The following is a 19512-nucleotide window of genomic DNA, read 5'->3' on the forward strand; positions in this document are numbered from 1 at the left end:
GGAGAGGGCACCTTCCCCGGGGAGGAGAAAGACCTTCACCTTGGAGGAGCCCCCCACACAACACAGGAGCGCCCTGCAAGATTCCGTGGGCTTAACCCTGTGACCCACTTTGCTTGTCTGTCATCAGTCTTTGAACTGGCTCCTCTATTCCTTTCCACTGGATGGAAACTTGGGCAAATTTCATGAATCCTCTCTTTATTCTTAGGTAACAGAAAGTTGAATGTTACTGCCAAGGAAAACTTTTGATCCAGAAGTCAAAATGATCTCCTCCAATATATGATAATCAAAAGATTTACTTAAAGATAATATCAAGAGATCTAAGTAGAGGGATATTGAATGCAGGATTATTTACAAGAGCATTAACTCACCTAAGTTTCCCACAGTGGTGAAGATTTACATACATTACGATGTCTTCAAATGAAAGAATACACAAGGCCATTAAATAGTACCTCAAATTCTATTTACTGACATGATAAATGTTGATGGTACATTATTAATTGAAAACAGCAGGATACCAAATTGAACCTAACAGTTTAAAAAAATCCTAATTTGGCAAAAATTTCATACACATGAAATACGGCCACCTGAAAAGATAAACCTCTGTACTTTGCTTTACTGCTCTGGAGCAGGAGCAGAAAGCACTGGTGCTCTCCTCCTCCACTTCCCCCCTCTGTCCTTCCTCTGTCCTGACACACACTCCTCACAGAAATAAACAACACTTTTTTTTTGTTTTGGAAATAGCTCCAATTTTCTTCATAAAATTATTGATCGAAATTGCAAAAATAGATTGACAAAGCCAGATATCAATAATAAAACAGGAAGGCGATAAAACATTCCAGAGACATATCTCACCCCCCCCCCCAGTAGTGGGGATTGAACTCATGATCTCATGCTTGCCAGGCAGGCACTTTGCCTCTGAGCTAAATCCCCAGCCCTCCAGAGACGTCTTGCAAAGCTCAGAGGAGCACAGGCTGCAGACTTCCCCGTTAAACCCGGTTGCAGGTTGACTCCCTCTTTTCCAGCTCATGGACACCTGGCTTTGCACTCCAGAATGTCCGTTCTGCTTTGGTCCGTCTTAACCTGGTGACAGCGCCACCTGGACAGACGTGCTGCACCTGCGCGATGTAGACGATGCATCTGTTTCTCTCCACCCGAACCACCTTGCCCAGCTGCCGACCTCTGCAGCGTCCTGGCACCACCTGGACCTCATCGTCCCTGCACGTGGGCATGGATCGGATGCTGTGGTTCTGTGGCAGCTCCTTGGAAAGAGCGGAAGACACAATCTTCCGCCACACGTGCCAGGGGGCACTGAAGCAGCATCTGCGTTTTTTGTGGCAGTCCGAGGTCACCAAGGGGTTGGACTTCATGGTTGCAGTTTACCAGGCGCCAGACAGTTCTGGCTCAGTAAACAACACCTTTTGCTTTAGGAAGTCTGCACTCTTCTGTCTCCCAAGATATTTTCTTCCAAAAACTAGCTGAACTGGCAGTGCTGGTGGCTGGCAGTCTCCCTGGCCTAGGGAATGGGAGTGATCCAGGAGGCTGAGCTAGGACACTTCCAGCAGAGACAGGAGGGAGGCAGCGGGGAAGCCCTCAGCTCGGCCCAGCCCCAGGGAGACCATCAGCGGGCAGTGGCCGCACAGCAAGGCCGGGCCCCAGGCACGGGGTGTCTCAACCTCAGGAAAAATCACCAAGCCCAGGCCTGAGGTCCAAAGTGGGCTGGAACACGCTGAGTGTCCACAGAGCCACGTCCTGCACTGCATTATCAGTATTACAGTTCTCACGGAACCGACAGGGGAAAGTGGATGTACCCACGCACACCAGCTGAGGTTTGCAAACACGAGCGCACTGTGGAACGGCTGAGTCAAGCTGATTCATATCTGCTTCTTCACGGGCTTACTGCTTTTTGGCCATGAGAACACTCATCCTCCTGTCTGATCATTTTCAAGGACCCAACCCACTGCTGTTAACTATACCCACCAGGCTGCCCACTCGCTCTCCTGAATGTTGATCCCGTCTGACTGGCACTGGTGCCCTTTCGCCAGCATCTCTCAACCCGACACCCACCCCCAGCCCCTGATACCCGAAATTCTACGCCTTCTTCATTGAGCTTCATTGAGTGTTGTGGATTCCACAGTAGACATCATGAAAAATCCTCTTTCTGTGCCTGGCTTATTTCACCCAGCACAGGGTCCTCCAGGGTCACCCTTGCAGTCACAAACGGCAAGACTTGCTTCTCTTACAAGGCTGAGTAGTAATCCACATACATATACACCACGTTTCTCGCCCCACTCATCCACGGATGGGCACTGAGGCTGATTCCACACTGCAGCAGTCTTGAATCACACTGTGCTAACCGTGGGGGTGCAGGAGTCTCTGAGACACAGGGTTATCCCTTCCTGGGAAACACACCCAGCAGACTACAGAGGGCTTTCTGTGACTGGTCTTGTTAGGATGACAAGGGTGTCTAAAGATCTTCATGAAGACAGAGAGAAAACACTCCTGTTACAACAGGGATCAAACATCTTGCTACCGCTTGATTGAGTTCACAGGCAGATTTAATTTATTTTGAAATAATGTCTGTGAAGTAGCCAAGGCAGTGTCTAAACCACCCCCAGGGAGTAGGCAGAGGCCAAGGGCAGGGAGGCCCCTCTGCAGTTCCGGAGCATGAGGGTGGCAGCCTGCGGCTTCCCCAGCCCCGACAAGGCTCGGCCACTCTCCCGTAACCAGCTGGGCTCGGGGCTGCAGGAGGCTGCATCTTACTGCTGATCTGGCGAGTTTCCTGGCTCCACTTGAGGAAACTGCGGGAGAGTCACCTGGGATCCTTCCAGCAGCTCTCGGTGACAGGCTGTTCCCTGCACACACGACCACCTGGCGTGAAGCAGCAGGAGAGACCCCAGGCTGTGACTCTGTCCCCAAGCACCTGCAGACATCCTTCAGGGCGCTCACACCGTGACTGTGACGCTCTGGTGGTTTGAACTGCCTCCTGCCTCTGTTGCTGCTTGTGCTCTGGCTTTGAAAGGGCCTCCCTGGGGAGCCTCAGCGGGGCTCTGTGATCCCACGCTGTGTGCACGTGTGCACATGAGTGTGCAGGTGCGTGTCCCGTGCAAGCAGCATGCTTGCTTCTTTCTCCCTCTCAGTGTGGTGCGTGACGATTACACGTCCTGGCAGGGGAGGGGTGATGGCAGGGTAGATGGCACAGGTAACGGGCCCTCTGGCACGAGTGTTAAGTTCACTGGGGCCCCCGAAATCCAACTGTGGGGAGAAAGCTGGGGCGGAAAGCAGGAAGCGAGAGACGCTAACCTTTAGTTTTCAGATACATCTGCGGCACGTGGCAAGTAGAGCTATTTTTAAAACTCCCCAAGTGTCACCGCTCCCTTTCCCAAGCATTGTTCTGTCAAAACTCTGCAAATGCCAATGCGGTTGTTGGGAACAGCTGACTGGTGTCTAAAAACACGCGGTGGGATCCCACAGCAGTGGGACGTTGTCTGTCAACAGCGGGCTTGAGCTGGAGTCACGAGCACCAGGAGAGGCCCACGGCCCTGGGCTGGCTGCCTGTGAAGGGCAAGGGCGCCTGCTTCTCCCTACGACGTCACCCGCTCTGTGAGGGTGGGGAAGAGCCCCTGGGCCTCGCAGCTACTCAGAATGTGTGACAGATGAGTCTGCCTGGAGCCATCCTGACCAGGAGGCGGCTCCTGGAGGGCAAAGCCAAGGACCGCTGCGGATCCCCACTGAGTCCTCTGGGATGCGGCAGAAGGGAAGGCAGGAGAGACTTCAGCAGGTGCTGCTGAGCGGAGGTGCGGATACCCGAGCTATGTCCGGGAGGGCAATCTGTGTTTGAAAGGCAGCGGGCATGAGGGTGCCCGAGAGCCGGCACTTAGCCGTGAACTCTGCCTTTCTGATTCCTCTAAGCCAGGAGTCCAGCCATGCACCCAACCCTGCAGTCATCAGGGTCTGTTCCCGAGACGGTGCCCTTTTCTGCATGGAAGCCTGAAGACTAACCCTCCCGAGGGACGTTCGTCCCCTACTGATGAGAAGGGCAGCCCTTCAAGGGCACTGGCACCCCTGCCCTGTCTTCTCTGGCCACTTCCTCTCTTGACTCGGCTCATATTAGATCTCTCCCAAAGAAGGGCAAGTGCACACCCTGGAGCAGGTGAAGGAAATGAGGCCCAAGGAAGCAAAACGGAAAAGCTCACGAAGTCAAAGAAACGCGAGAACCAGGGCCAGTCACGACCCACAACCCCAGCGGGCAGCTGCCAATGCCTCGCCGTGGAGCGGCACCAGGCTGACGGCTATGATAGGACAGTGCACATGACTGCCACCATCACCGGTCCCCTCTGAGCCGAGAAAGGGAAACAGATGGATTCTGATTTCTTCTGGAAAAGCAGTTGTCCCCTTCAGCTGCTGTTCACCTGACAGGCATTAGCCTGTTGGCACAGTTTTTGCAAGGCTCTTTCACCTTTTTTATTAGTGATTCTTAAAAACGAGGTGTTAATGCACAAGACAGCAGCACAGAGCTCTGTTAAGAGACAAAAGTTTCACTGTAACACTTTCCTTAATAAGAGCCATGTCACTGCTTCCAAATTATGAACAGGAAAACAAATATTGTGGGGTTCAGCCACTGATCCCGCATCTAATTAGTACTGATGGGGGAGGGCAGATTAAGGGGGCCAGGCGTGGCAGGGGGAAAAGTGTGCTGAAGCTGGAGTCCCACAGACCTAAGTTCAAGTCCTGATTCTACCGCTTACTGATGACCGGGATCCTGTGTTTCCTATCTTCACAGTGAAATTCTACGGTCCTTCATCCTGTCCTGGCAGTTCCCCTGTAGGTCGCTGCGTCCTCTGGGTGGCAGCACCCCACACCCTGTTCTTCCAGGGCTCCTCCTCAGTTTCCTCTGCAGCTTTCTCCTCCTTCCTCTGTGATGAGGGTTCAGGATCCTTCAACTCTGTGATCTCCAGTCTCTGTGATCTCCACTCAAGGAATGGCAAACATCCCTGGTAGATAGATGTGGCTCCCAGCACCCCCACACACCCCCCACACACACCACAATCCTATAACCTCACGTCTACTCAGGGTCTCCACGTGATGGTCCCAAAAGCATCTTGAGGGAAAATGTTCAAACCAAGTCTCTGGCATGCCCCTCAAACAGGCACCACGGCAGTGCTCTGGTCTCAAGGAATATCATCTCTTTCCAGTTCCTCAAGGTCAGAAACAAACATGAACAACACATCTAGAAGCATCCTTGGCATTTCTCTTTATCTCAAAACCCAGGTTTTATCCAGCTGCAGATCTTACCTGCTCCATCTCCCAAATACATCCAGGACCAACCAACGCTTACCACCTGGATTCCAGCCCTGGGGCAAACCACCAACCTGGCTCCCCAGAGTATCACACTACCCTGCTAAAGGTTTGGTTTCCTGCTTTCCCCTTACCCTCCTGACCTTTTTAACACTTCCCTGGCAGCTGCCAGAGTATATGTTTAAAAATAAACCACATCTTGTCAATCTTTGCCCAAACTCTTTACCTGCTTCCTATTTTACCCAGAATAAAAGTCACACACATCTCACACCAGCCCCCAGAGTCCTACATGACCTGACTTCCTGCCAAGCCTCTGACCTTCTGTCCACCCAGCCTCCACCCCCACCCTCCTCACCCTCCGCAGCCCCCTCCTGTGCTTCCCTCCCAGGGCCTCACACCCTTCCCGCCCCTCCTCCGCCTGCACACACAGCCTCCTCTCTCCCTTGCTTCAAGCCTCCATTCTGATCTCATCAAAGAGCCATTCTCGGTCACTCAGTATAAACCAGAACCCATTCTGGCTCGGGTTTTCTCCTTACGCAGTTCCATCATGGCACACAGAGCCCACAAGGTCCATCAGAGTTCTGATTTAATCAGTACCTGGTCATCCCTCAGGTGCCATTAAAATATATTCAGCTGGGCACCATGGGATGTCCCAGCTTCTTAGGAAACTGAGGCTGGGGATCACTTGATTTCAGGGATTCAGGGACATACTGGGCAAGACCATGAGACCCTGTATCCTAAATAAAATGAAGAGGGGTTTTGTGGGTCAAAGGAGATAATAAAGGTGACTTGTGCAGTTGCCGAAGGGGAGGGACAGGGACAGGGTGAACCCTTCTGTCTAATAACCAGAAGATAGATAAGACCGGCAGACACCAGCAGTGAAAGGCTGTGATCCTTCAAGGCAGAGGCAAAGCGAGCCCGGGGCTGAGCTGTGCTGTGCACCGTCCTGAGGGAGATTCCACATCTGCGAAGGGAAGACCCGGGCAAGCCCAGCTCCACCTCGAGGTGGTGCGGGTCTCAGACACTGGACCAAGCTCACTGTAGCTCACAGGACAGAAGGTCTAAGAGGAGAGAACAGCTAAGAAAAAAGTGAGCCAAATTCAAACCCAGAACCTCTTGTTGTGAGGCCCACAGTATTGACCTCTTACTCTGCCGAGTACTGACCAGGACAGAAGGAAACAACCCGATACGGGGAAAGGACCAGCGAAAATGTCATCAGGACTAGGGCTGGAGCTGCGCCTCTTCTCAGCACTCGGGCTGGAACATCTTAGACTTCGTACGCACTAGATTCAACACTCCAAAGGTGAGCTTCGTGGAGAGGGGTGATCAGCCCTACACTGGGGCCTCCCTGAGAAATACCTAGTACATCATACAAGCCAGAGAATCGACTTGTTTTCAAGTAACTACATCTCTAAAAGATTCCAATAACATTTGCAAACCTATAAAAAATATCCAGCACCCAACAAGGTAAAATTCACAAATTAAAAGATTATTAGGCCTCTAAGAAATAGGGAAACATAAGCAATATGAGGAGAGGAGAAAATAATCAGCTCATCAAAACTGATGCAGAACCAAAAGAGGTTAGGACTGGCGGACAGCCATCTCAAGCAGTCACTGGAACTGTGTTTCATATGTTCACAAATGTAATGTACATTTTGGATCTTATTTACTCTTTCAGTTTTTTACACTAGGATATTTACACATGCAAATATGATTTATTTTACTCCTGAGTATGATCTTTAGGTGTCTATCCACTTATGTATAAAAGCCTCAAGCTCATCATTTTTTATAGCTGAGCAGTTCTCCATTGTATAAAAGTACCACGTCTTTTTTATCCATCCCTCAGTTGATGGGCATTTGGGCTGTTTCCAAGATTTAGCTATTAAAAATTGTGCTGCTATAAATGTGGGTGCACATATATCATGGTGGCATGATGTTTTCAGTTCTTTGGGGGAAATGTCCAAAAGGGTAACAGCTGGAATGAACGGGACTTCTGATCTCAGTTTTTTAAGGAACCTCCACACTGTGTTAATCTTCCATTATTTTGTTTTGAAATTCTGTATCACTGTTCTTAAAATAAAATTCAAAATGTAAATAGACACATTGAAGATTTGAAGAAAAGTCTAAACTCAAATTTTTAGGGTTCAAAACTATAATTATGAGATGAGAAACACATTGGATGTAATTATTGGCAGATTAGACGTCATAGAAGAAAAGGTAAGTGAACCTGACCAGAAAGCACTAAAAACTACACAAAATGAAACAGAGGAGAAAAAAACAATAAAAATAAAGAAAATATCCATGGTATGTGGGGCCACTTCAAAAAGACTGATAACACATGTGACTGGATTTCCCAAAAGAGGACGGGAGGCATAGAAAATATTTGAGGAAGTACTAAATGAAAATGCTTTCATATTTGAGGAAATACTTTATGAAGTGTTTGAAGAAAATTATAAACATACAAGTTAAAGCAGGCAAAAACATTGCAAGCACAACAGAAAAAGACAGACATACAGACAAGCGCCCAGGGCATAGCTTAACAAAAGTGATCAAAGTCAGACATAAAGGGAAGCCTAAAAGTCAGCAGATACGAGCCATGATATCTACAGAAAAGCAAGAAAAAAGATAACACCAGCTATGCGATCAGTAATAATACACCTGAAAACTGCTGACTGCAAATTCTGTACCCAGCAAAAATATCTTTCAAAAGGTGAAATAAACTCATCTTCAGATGTAAAAATAAACGGTGGGAGGCGTGCAGAGCTGAGAGCTTCCTACGGAGGCAGACCTGCGCTGTAGGAGTGATGCCCTCCAGATGGGAGGGAAAGGGCGCCAGATGGAAGTGGGGCTCTGCCCAAGGAGACGCAGCACCTGCAATGACAACTACAAAATAAAGCGTTTGATTTTCTGTACTGTTCCAATCTCTTTAAAATATAATCGGCTGCATAAATAAATATAGTAGCAATGCACTGTGGTGTAGATAATGTATATAAAGGTAATATTTATGACGATTAGCACACAGGCCAAAAGAGCAAGTGGGAGTGTCAGGCTTTCAGACCCTTATACTGTACGTGAAGTGCGTGAAGCCACTTGAAAGTGTGCAGCGATGAGGTGGGGGTTTTATCTCAGCAGCACAGATATCTGCCTGGTAAGCGCAAGGTCATGCATTCGATCCCTGGTTACAACCCTCCCCAAATAGTATGCAATGGTGCATTAAGGATGATGAGCTAAAGACAGCTGCCCCTCTGCATTCACAGGATTTGCATCTGCAGATTCGGCCAACCACACTCAGGCTTCGTGTAAAGATGCCGCGCGGCTGCCAAGGGGCCTACAAGGCCTGCACCCAGGCTGCAGAGACAGCTCTCTCTCATCTCGTCATGCACAGTGCTTACACGGTGCAGGCTGCTGTGCTCCGCTTTGCCGTGCTCCTCAGAGAGCACGATGCCTGTTCACAGCAGGTGTGTGGCGCCCCTGCACAGAGCGAGTCCCTCTGTGTGTGCCCTGAAGGTGTCTGAGTCGCACTGTGGCAACTCTCACAATATTTCAAACCTGTTCACCATCACCACGGCTGTCACAGTGATCTCCGACGAGGGATCTCTAATACTGGCACTGTAATCATTAGGGGTCATCAAGAACTTCGTCCCTATGACGGCAAACTCAACAAATGTCTGCTCACCGGCCAGCCACCTCCGTGGCTGCTCAGGCTTTCAGGGACCAAGACACAGCAACGCAGAACTCAGGCCAGGCGGCACAGAGCAGCGGGTTCTGTTTAAGTATAAGAAGAGCCACATCTGTCATGTCGAGTCAGAGCTATTAAGGACGAAGCTTCCCCAGGAAGATTCGCAGGAAGGCGAACCAGAAGTCATCCCGTCCGGAGGTGCTCCAGGCTCCACAGTAGACCCTCCGATGTCAGTGTTGGTGGCACCCAGGGGAGCACAGGGAGCCCCTTTATCCCTCACCCCAACCCTCCCCAGCCACTGGTGCTCACCACTCCAAACTCAGACTGAGGTCTTCCAGCTTCCAAGTATGAGAGCAAACACGGGGCACCTTATTTCACAGGCCACAATGTGCTCCTCCCATCCATTTTGCTGTAAACGACAGAATTTTAGCCTGTTTAATAGGCGGTAATAGATACCTGTTGCCTTCTCCTCCTTTGGCTGTCAATGGCACGGAGGGTAATTCACACCTTAGCTGTTCTAAACAAGGAAGCCACAGCCTTGGGCAGGCACACATCCTCCTGGCATGGAGATTTCATTCTTTAAATACAGATGCAGAAGTGGGACAGCTGGATCGTAAAGTGGGCTTTTTTTTTTTTTCATTTTTAGTTTTTACTTAATACTTAGATCTCCTGCTCAGAAAAAAAGAGTCCTTTCAAAATATTACTGTTCATCCAAACGCACCTGGTCACCCTGTGCTCTGGGGGAGACGCACAGAGAGACCGATGTCGTGTGAAGTCCACGGGCAGAGGAGTAATTTCAGCTGCCACGTCTTGCTGAATAGCTTCACTAATATCAGATAAAACGCATCTCTGAGGGAAGACAGTTCCCAGGGATAAAGAAGGGCATCTCGTAATGACAGAGGGTCAGTTCATCAAGAAGGTATAAAAATGCCTAACTATGTAAGGCTCTTTGTAAAAGAAGCTTTCAACAGATACTAAGCAACAATTTACAGAACTACAAAGGAGGAGTGAGCACACTCATGATTAAAGGTGAGAACTTTTAATATCTCTCTCTCAATAAATGAAAAGACATACATCGAAAAAAATCAAGGATACTAGAGACAAACAAAACCGTCAACTAAACAGACATTTACAGGATGTTCCACATAACAGATCACAAATCTTTCATGCTCAGAAAGACAATATATGAGATTTTCAAATGAGTCTCAAGAAATTTGAGCAGATTCAAGTAAGAGAAAAGGGAAGACAAACAACAGAATAGATTGCCACCAACATAATTGGTTTTGAGTGATACTAAATTAAATTTAAAGACAGCAAACGGCACAGGGATTTAATATTCAAACAGAATTAGCATCTTTGAAATGAAAGGAACAAAAAACATTAAACCTTCGCTTCCTTCGCTCTGCATCACAAATAGAGATTTCTTAAACCTGGGTGATTCGGCAATCGTGTTATCTTTTGTGTGTGCGTTTTCTCCGCTTAGAGCTTTGGCTTCTCCCCGTGCATCAGCTGTGGGAGTCTAATCTTATTATGATGTGTCTGAACGCAGCATGTGTCCTGGGGTAGGGGAGTTCTGAAGGCCCAGAGCGGTGCGCTCTGGGTGCTGGCAGAGCAGCTCTGTCCTCCCAGGGAGCCACATGGAGGGTCAGTGGCTGAAACTCAGAGGATGCAGCTGAACAGTGGCCGGGGTCAGGGGCGGGGCCTCAGAGCCTTCTGGGAGGAGGGAGCTGGGGAGGCTGCACCCTGGCCTGACCTGGCCTGGGCCGCTGGGGGTTAGGGTTAGGGTGGCAGAGTGGCGCGCGCCGCCTGCTCCTTGGAGCGGCACAGCGTGCGCCAGAGCTCGAAGCTGCCTCCGGGACACACGTGTTCCTCCCTGCTTAATGCTGCACTAGTGGTCTTCTTTGATCACAGACGCCTTTACCCACAAAGCAGCTCAGACTGGCAGGGTACGTTTTCCCCAGTGTACAGCCGGGGGACGTCTGCAGGAAGCCTGACCGGGCTGCCCCACCCTCCTCCCTGGCTGCTCCGCTGCCTGCTACAAGTCCGGTGCAAGGCAAAGGGAGCGCGTGGGCCTCCAGGGAAGAGCCGGTGCCCCGTGTGACTGTGACACAGGTGCGGTGGAATGGGGGCACTGACCACTGTAGCTCGAAAGGCAGGGCTGCGCCAGGAAGCCTGCAGTGGCTTCTTCCTCCGCGTGCAGGTGTGCTGCAGAGCCAAAAGGCGGCCACCGCGGCAGGAGGCGTGAGCAGCAGGTCCCTCTGTGTGGGACTTCAGGGAAACCGATGGAAAGTGGACCCAGGTCCTCCCTCCCAGGGAGACAGGCAAAAAACGCCAGAGCCAGGAAATGAAACGGGACAGCATGAGATAACTGGAGAAATCCTGAGGCCCTCCGGGCAGAGGCAACGGGTAGTGGATCCCTGCAGGAAAGGTAGGTGCTGGAGGATCAGAGATTCAGGAAGGGCGTGGCAGGTGGAAAGGAAAGTCCTAGCAAAAGCTGGGCACCAGAATGTTAAAATAACCACAGGTCCCGCACCCAACTGCAGGGAGGAGCCACGAGACGGCCTGAGGAATGGTAAGGAGTCCCTAGGGCCACGAAGATGGGGCAGGGTGAGCCAGGAGCCGGCTGGAGAGGTGGGATTTTCTCTAGGAGCTGAGGTCACCAGAAGGGTAAGGACCGCGGTCTCTGAGATCAGGACCCGATGGGGCGCAGGACAGAGAGTGTGGAGAGAGGAGCTCTGAGCTGGAGTGGGGACAGACGGGGCTTCCAGGGGGATCTCTGGTTCCGGAGCTCGGGGACAAGGCTGGCAGTGGACACAGGAAGTGCCGTCCCTCACAGAGGCTGGCAGTGGACACAGGAGGTGCCGTCCCTCACAGAGGCTGGCAGTGGACACAGGAGGTGCCGTCCCTCACAGAGGCTGGCAGTGGACACAGGAGGTGCCGTCCCTCACAGAGGCTGGCAGTGGACACAGGAGGTGCCGTCCCTCACAGAGGCTGGCAGTGGACACAGGAGGTGCCGTCCCTCACAGAGGCTGGCAGTGGACACAGGAGGTGCCGTCCCTCACAGAGGCTGGCAGTGGACACAGGAGGTGCCGTCCCTCACAGAGGCTGGCAGTGGACACAGGAGGTGCCGTCCCTCACAGAGGCTGGCAGTGGACACAGGAAGTGCCGTCCCTGACGCAGGCTGGCAGTGGACACAGGAGGTGCCGTCCCTCACAGAGGCTGGCAGTGGACACAGGAAGTGCCGTCCCTGATGCAGGTTGGCAGTGGACACAAGAGGTGCCATCCCTGGCACAGGCTGGCAGCGTGGGAGGAACTGAGGGTGCCACTGTGCCCCTTCCCTCCTGCGGAAGCTGCCTGCTGAGCCTGGAAGGTGCGCCTGGCTCCTTCTGTTGCTTATTAAGTTTACCGGGCCAGTTTAGAAATTCATGCTAATCACGCTCATCCCCAGGAATCGGCGCCCATGCAATGCAAGAGTCCTGGTGCGGTTTGATTTTCTCCCACCCCCTCCCTCCCCTCTGCCCGCCTCCCTTCCTATTCACAAAGCTTTGTTGCCATCTTATCTTTCTTTTATCATTTCGTTTCTCGTTTCCCTTCCTTCCTTTTCCCCTTCCCCTGCCTCAGTTCCCTTTTCTTTTGAACAGTGTCATCCTATTTCACACCTATTACACGCATTGGTCCTTATTGACTCTTTTGGTCTCTCACACCAAAGAAACTGAATAGTTACACACGTGTATAATTTATTTCACTTAAAAGTATGATGTCAAAATGCATCCATTTACCCTAGGAATGTCTCAAGTTTATCCTTCTCTGTGGCTGCACAGTACTGCATAGTACAAAAAACCCTTTTTATCCATTCCCGCAGCTGATGAGCATTTGGGTTGTTGGCAAGGTTTAGCTATTACAGACTGTGATACTATAAACACATGTACCATAAATCACTGTGGTATGACCTTTTTAATTCTTCTAGGAAGATACCCAGAAGAGGTCTAGCTGGGTCAAACGTAACCTCTAATCCTAGCTTTTGAGGGATCCTCACAATGATTTTCACAGTGGTTGCACCAGGCTACACTCCCAGCAGTGGAGAAGAGTTCCTTTTCCCCACAGCCTCTCCAGCATTGTTTACTGGCTGACTTCTTGGTCCCAGCCATCTTCCCGGAGGGAGATGGAGTCTCAGCATTGCTTTAACTTGCGCTTCTCCAATGACTGGTGATGTTGCTCACACTTTCAGGTATTTATTGGCCACTTACATTTCTTCCTCTGAGAAGTGTCTATTCATCGCAGATGCCCATGTTTAGACTAGGTCTTTAAATATGGTAGTTCTATTTTTTTAAATTTTTATGTGTTCTAGACATTAGTCTTTTGTCTGATGGACAAATGGCTAAAATTTTTTCCCCATTCTGTGGGTTATCTTTCACTCTATTAGTAACATTGCCCAAAACTATAATGCAGATTTAATGCAATCCCAATCAAAATACCACTGGCATACCTCACACAGCTAGAGAAAATATTCCTAAAATTCATTTGGAACCAGAGAGACCTAGAATAGCAAAAGCAATCCTAGGCAATAAAGGCAAAGTGGGGACATCACGCATCCTAATTCAAATTATAATGCAAAGCTACAGTGATAAAAACAGTACAGTCCTGCCCCCCCAAAAAATCAAAACAATAAAAATACCAGACCTGAGGATCAGTAGAACGGATTAGAGGATGTGGGAACAGTTCCAAATACATTCAGCCACCTTATCTTTGACCAAGAGTGCAAGCACGTTCACAGGAATAAAGACAGCCTATTTAATAAATGGTGCCAGAAAAACTGGTTTTTTTTACACTCCAGATACTAAAATTAGACCCATGTCTCTCACCATGCACTAAACTAAAGTAGAAATGGATCGAAGATCCAAATGTTAAAACAGAAGCATTAAATCTTCTGGAAGAGAGCACAGGTAGAGCTCTTGAGGAAGGGGGTGGAGGTAGAGACTTCATGAACAAAATCCCGATCACACAGGAAACACCACTAAGAATCAGCACCTGGGATCTCGCCTTACTAACAAGCTCTCCCTGCACAGCCTGAGCTTCTGCACTGCGTGGTAGCATCCTAAACAATTTTCCATAAAGTGCGCTGTAGCTTCCCATCTGGAAGGGTTCATTTAAAAACGGAGCCGCCACCAGAGCAGCTCCAGTGCACACAGCTGCTCCTGGATAGCCCAAGGTAAAAACACTGTAGACTCCACAACGGCCCTCCTGCAGGACGCCCTCAAGGGGCCGGACTCGGGCGCCTGTGTCTCCTGCCTGCTGGCAGAGCTCGGAGGGAAGCCCTTGTCACTTTGCTGAGAATCCAGCCAGCGTGATGAGTCCCCACAAGGCATTAGAGAAGTCAGGGTGATTGGGATCCGCTGCAGACCACATGCAGAGAAAGCGCCTTGGCCAGCCGATGGAAGGTTCTAGAAGCTGCCTTCCTCATTTGAGTCAATGGGCCTCAAAGGGGCAGCTTCTGATGGATGACCCAGTGTGGTTCCCTCCGTCCAGGAAGCTCGGCTCTTAATTGCTGTTTTTGTCTTTTCTCAGAGGCAAACTAGGAAGTGCAAGTGCGCATTGATGCAATTTCCTACACGCCACGCACATCGACCAGCTTCAGCCCGCCCTGTTAAGAATCTATCATTTGCCCGGCATTGACGATTCAGCAACGCGCTACAGCTGCTCATGCTCCCCAGAGACGCCCAGTCTAGTGACCACCGTGATGAATGGCTCACTTTATTTTCCAAAAGTTCTTCCGAGTCCCCAAACCCTCGTCCGATGTAACTTACAACTTCATCAGTCAATGACAATACAGCTTCGATCCTAATAAACATCTGCTCGCCAGTGTCCCCACAGCGGAGCACAAAGACCGCAGGAACTGCCAGGGAGGCTCACGGACTCTGCAGGCTTCCGCTGGGTCCAGGGATCTCCTCCCCGGACAGAGCAGCTCAGATTGGAGGAGATGCACACACTGAGGAAAACCAGGGCTCGGGGACACGAACAAAAACAGGTGCCCCGAGGGCTTCTCCTGCATCCAGGAGAACACACCGACCAAGCAGAATGGAGAAAAAGGACAAGAGGACAGAGATCGCAAAGGACAGGGGAGCAGGGCATCCTGAGAGGGGCAGGCCGGCATCCCAAAAGACAAGCATGGCAGACGGGGGAGGCACAGACCTGAGCTCCTCCGAGGGGCCGGACCTCCACCAGGGACGGGGGAGCATTTTCACCAAGTGAGAAGATGGGGATCCCGCAAGGCGGCCGAATGCAGAAGGCGATGAGGAAAGGCGGCCCACCATTCAATCCTGTCCCTTGCTTTCTCCCCCATGACCACAGGGTCAACTGACCACATGTGGTCTCCCCATGACCACAGGGTCAACTGACCACAGGGGCAACTGACAGTGACAGGTCTGCAGCTCTGTGTTTGGACAGCTTTAAAATTCTGCAGAGCTTAAAGTGATGTAGCCTCACAAAGAAAGTCAGGGCTTTTGTCTTCCACGAGGCCTCGCCAGCAGAGGAAGCTGTCCTTCAGGATGCGGCCGGCTCCCAGGTGTATACCTACAGGGTTCAGAGACCGCCTCGGCCACCCACCAGAGGTTGTGGGCCTGGGTCAAAGCTGTAAAGAGTCTCTGCCTTCACATCACAGACTTCAAACACCCCTGCACTGGCACCGAAGGCCAGCTGAGGTGTCCGCACCACAGCACACACCCAAGCTCTGCTCCCTGGCTCTGCAAAATCGGACACTGACCACAGCCACAAGATCTCTGCCCAACCACATGAGTGGTGGTGCCACAGTTTTCACGCAGAGCAGCACAAGCACTACTGAAAACCTGCATGTCCTCCGGGGCCTTGGTCTTTCCACCTGTAAAATGGGGATGATGGTAACAGCCCTCCAAAGGATTGCTGAGGACTCAGGAAGATCATAATACACAGGCACTGACAAGTGTGTGGTGTGCCACAGCTGGTAAAGAAGCATTAGGGGTCATCATTTACCACTCAAGGGAAAGAGTGCCCTGTGGAGAGAAAAGCCATGAAAGGAGACTGGCAGAGGTCTCCGGCGACACTCCAGGGTCCTTGCAGCCTGGCTGGCCCAGGATGCACTGCTGACCTGTTGTGACCCAGCCAGGCCCCCCTGGGCGTGGCTGCTCTGGGGTGGCTGACAGAGGCCCCCCACCTGTCTCCTCGGAGACCCTGAGCCCTAACTTCCAGCTGCCCCAGAAATTCCAGGATGCTTGAGTACAGGGTGTCATGGGAGGGACTCACAGGTGGCGTCCGGACTAACCCCGCCCAGGAAGGACAGCAAGAAGTGAGAGGCAGAGACCCCAGGTGAAGGGGCCAGGGTGGCAGGACTCGGGAGGGAAGGAAACCCGTCAGAAATGTGGAGATGAAGCTCAGTTTTGAAGACGAGTAGAGAAACACTGGCTATTCACTGTGGAGGAGTCATCAAATGTGAAGCCGGCACTGGACACTGGATTTCCGAGGCCCCGGAATGCAGCTTTGCTCTGGAACAAAGGATGGCGGGCTTTAAAGGCCCTGCAGCAAAGCCGGCAGAGCACAGAGAATCCAGACGTCGGGGATCAAGGAGGCCTGGCGCAAGCTCTGAAGAGTGGGGTGGGGCGGTCACATCCCTTCATCTGTGACCAGCACCACATCTGCACCCCGGGGACGGGGTGGCCGTAGTGCATGTCTCCGCCCAGCCCAGGCCAACTCAGAGCTGACGAGATGGGAATCTGATGCATCAGCATCAGCGCTGAGACTGTGGCCAGGATGCTACCCTGAGCTCAGGAAGGGCTGGCACCGCATGTGAGGAAATCGCCCAGGGCGTGATAAGCCCTGTGCCCTCCTGCAGGAAGCCGGAAAGCAGCAGTGCTGGGGCCACAGCCCAGGGAAGCACGTTCTCCTCCTGGCTGCCACAGGAAATGGCCTTGGGGCCACAGGCTGCCTGGGCTCCCTCCCAAGAGGACACAAAAACCGGGGCATGTGGGGACAGGCCACTTCCGGGCAGGGTTGGCGCTGCGGGGAGCCCAGGGCCAGAAAGAAGATCCACAAGAGAACAGACCAGGCCAATGACACCGAGAGGTCCCAGAGGCCTGGGACCGCGCCAGACAGACAGCCAGATACAGACACGCTTCCCAGCCATCCCACGAATGGGTGCAGGGACCCCACTCATGACGGCTGGCACACTTACACACTCACACACATGCACACTCACACACATGTGCACACATGCAAATGCACACTCATACACATGCATACTCATATATGTACATTCACATGCGCATGCATACACACGCATGCAGGACACACATGTGTACACATACACACGCATACATGTCATGCACATTCATGTGCACACGCACACTCATGCTCGTATACATGCACATGCAGACACACATGCACACATACAGGCACAATCACGCACTCATGGGCACACTCGTGCATGCACTCACATATATACACCTGCATACACACATATATGCACACTTATACACATACATACACAATCATGCACAATCACACATGCACTTACACATTCACACATACATGCACACATGACATTCTCAGACATGCAACTCACATGTGCATACGCACATGTAATACAATTGATGCATGTGCACCCAAATACATGTACATGCTCATATATGCATATAGCATTCTCGCAGATACATACAACTCACAAACATGCACACCCATACATATATCTGTACACTCACATGCACACAAATACATGCATACACACATGTGCGCTCACACTCACATACTGGCTTGCATACTGTGTGCACTCAGACGTATGCACATGTGCTCATACATAGACAAATGCAGTTCACACACATGCACACTTGCACAAATACCTGTATATGCCCATACAGCCAACACCACCATGCATATACAGCCACACACATACCTTCACACAGGCACGCTCAAACACACACATGTATGCACCTACAGCTCATTCACACAGCAACAACTCACACACGTAACACATCCATTTACATATACATACAATCATACACAGTGCATAACCACACACTCACAAGTGTACACTTTACACTTACAAATTCGTGCCCCACACCACACTCATGTACAACTTATACACACACATAAACGTTTTCAGACATGTGCCCATCACATATGCCATCCACATGGGCTCATCTATGCACAAACACACATGTACTCCTGCTTGGACTCACACACACTCACACATCTCCCACACACCGTTAACAGCCTGCAGGAAATGCGGCTTCCACCCCACCCACACACACTTGCCAGCCTGCCCCAGCCCCAGACTGGCTGCCCCACCTCACTCCACTCCTCCCTGCCCCACACGTTCCCCAAACTCAGGTCTGGATTCTCCCCTGCTGCCCACCTGCTCCGAGCCAGCATCTTGGAAGGTCAAGCCCAGCCCTCCAGCCTGTCACCTGGCAGTCGGAGCCCCAGGTCAAACCGGACAGCAGAGGAACTGCTCTGAGCTTCCCGGGGGGCCAGGGCTCGATTCCGCACTGGCCAAGCCCTCCCTGTTCCAGGGCTCTTACCTCGTTCACAAAGACCCAGTGGCTGTCCTTGGAAGCCAGGTTGGTCTCCACGGCCTGCAGAGAGAAAAAAGCTCAGGTGAATAGAGGCAGGCTGGAGCCGGCAGGCACCTGGGGAGGCAGTAAGACGGGCAGTAAACACTGCTCTTCAACCCACGGTCCCCCCAGGCCCTTTGCAGCTGCCTCAGCCTCAGCCTCTGCCTCAGCCTCTGCCTCGGGCGGCATGAATTGGACGCAGAGATCTGATCCCCCAGTTCGTGTCACTCTCCCACACCAACCTGGTGTGAGGTCAGGGGAGCAGCTCCCATAGAGGTCTCGGGGCCACAGCGCAGGCGGCCGGCCTTCCCCGCAAACACCTTCCTGCAGGAGCCTCCATGCTCCCTCATCAGCCCGAGGCAGGCTGCAGCATCAGGAAACTAGACGCTGGATTCGAGGCAGCTCATCCGGCTGTGCAGAGTGAACAGGGGCTCTGCGCTGGGCCTTGGAGCCACCTCCCTCTGGGGTCTCCCAGCGCCCTGAAGCTGCCCACCCACCCTCTCTGACTGTGCCCTGTTCCATTTGTTACAGAGCCCCGCCGGGCTCGGATGGTTACAGCTCACTGGTTACTCATTTGTCTTGGCAGAAGGCAAGGTCCCCTCTCCTAGGTCACAGCTGGGTCCCCGAACTTCACATTATCACCAGCACATAGTGGGTGTACAATCAACACTGCCGAACGCACAAACGAGGCAGGAGCCCGAGGCAGGCGCACCCCGTCCCTCACTTTGATTCCTGTGTGTTTTATGAGTGCTTTTCCCTCCCTGGAGCACCAGGCACCGTAAGAGGACACTATAGCGTCCTCTTACGCTGCAGCGTAGGTCCAGTCGTTTCACGTTGCCCATCCGTGATTTCCGCCTTACAGCAGCAGGATGAGGTGATGCATTGCGGAGGCCCAACACTGGAGGCTGCCAGCAGCTGGGCCTGGGGACAGCGAGGGCAGCCAGCAGCTGCAGAGCGACG

At 51.6% G+C, this 19512-nt stretch overlaps 1 protein-coding gene across 1 annotated transcript in view; it reads right to left on the reverse strand.

Annotated features, from left to right (window-relative positions):
* The window catches only part of LOC134472245 (glutamate receptor ionotropic, delta-1-like), a 260838-nt gene extending 241936 nt beyond the window's left edge, over positions 1-18902 (reverse strand). The window contains 2 exon segments of the mRNA XM_063233516.1: positions 18520-18590; positions 18791-18902. Coding sequence (XP_063089586.1) covers positions 18520-18590; positions 18791-18902 — 183 coding nt within the window.
* Between the last annotated feature and the right edge of the window lie 610 nt (positions 18903-19512).

The sequence above is a fragment of the Cavia porcellus genome, unplaced genomic scaffold (genome assembly GCF_034190915.1).
Source record: "Cavia porcellus strain 051 isolate PalLab524CR breed Dunkin Hartley unplaced genomic scaffold, mCavPor4.1 scaffold_23, whole genome shotgun sequence".
NCBI classification, from domain to species: Eukaryota; Metazoa; Chordata; class Mammalia; order Rodentia; family Caviidae; genus Cavia; species Cavia porcellus.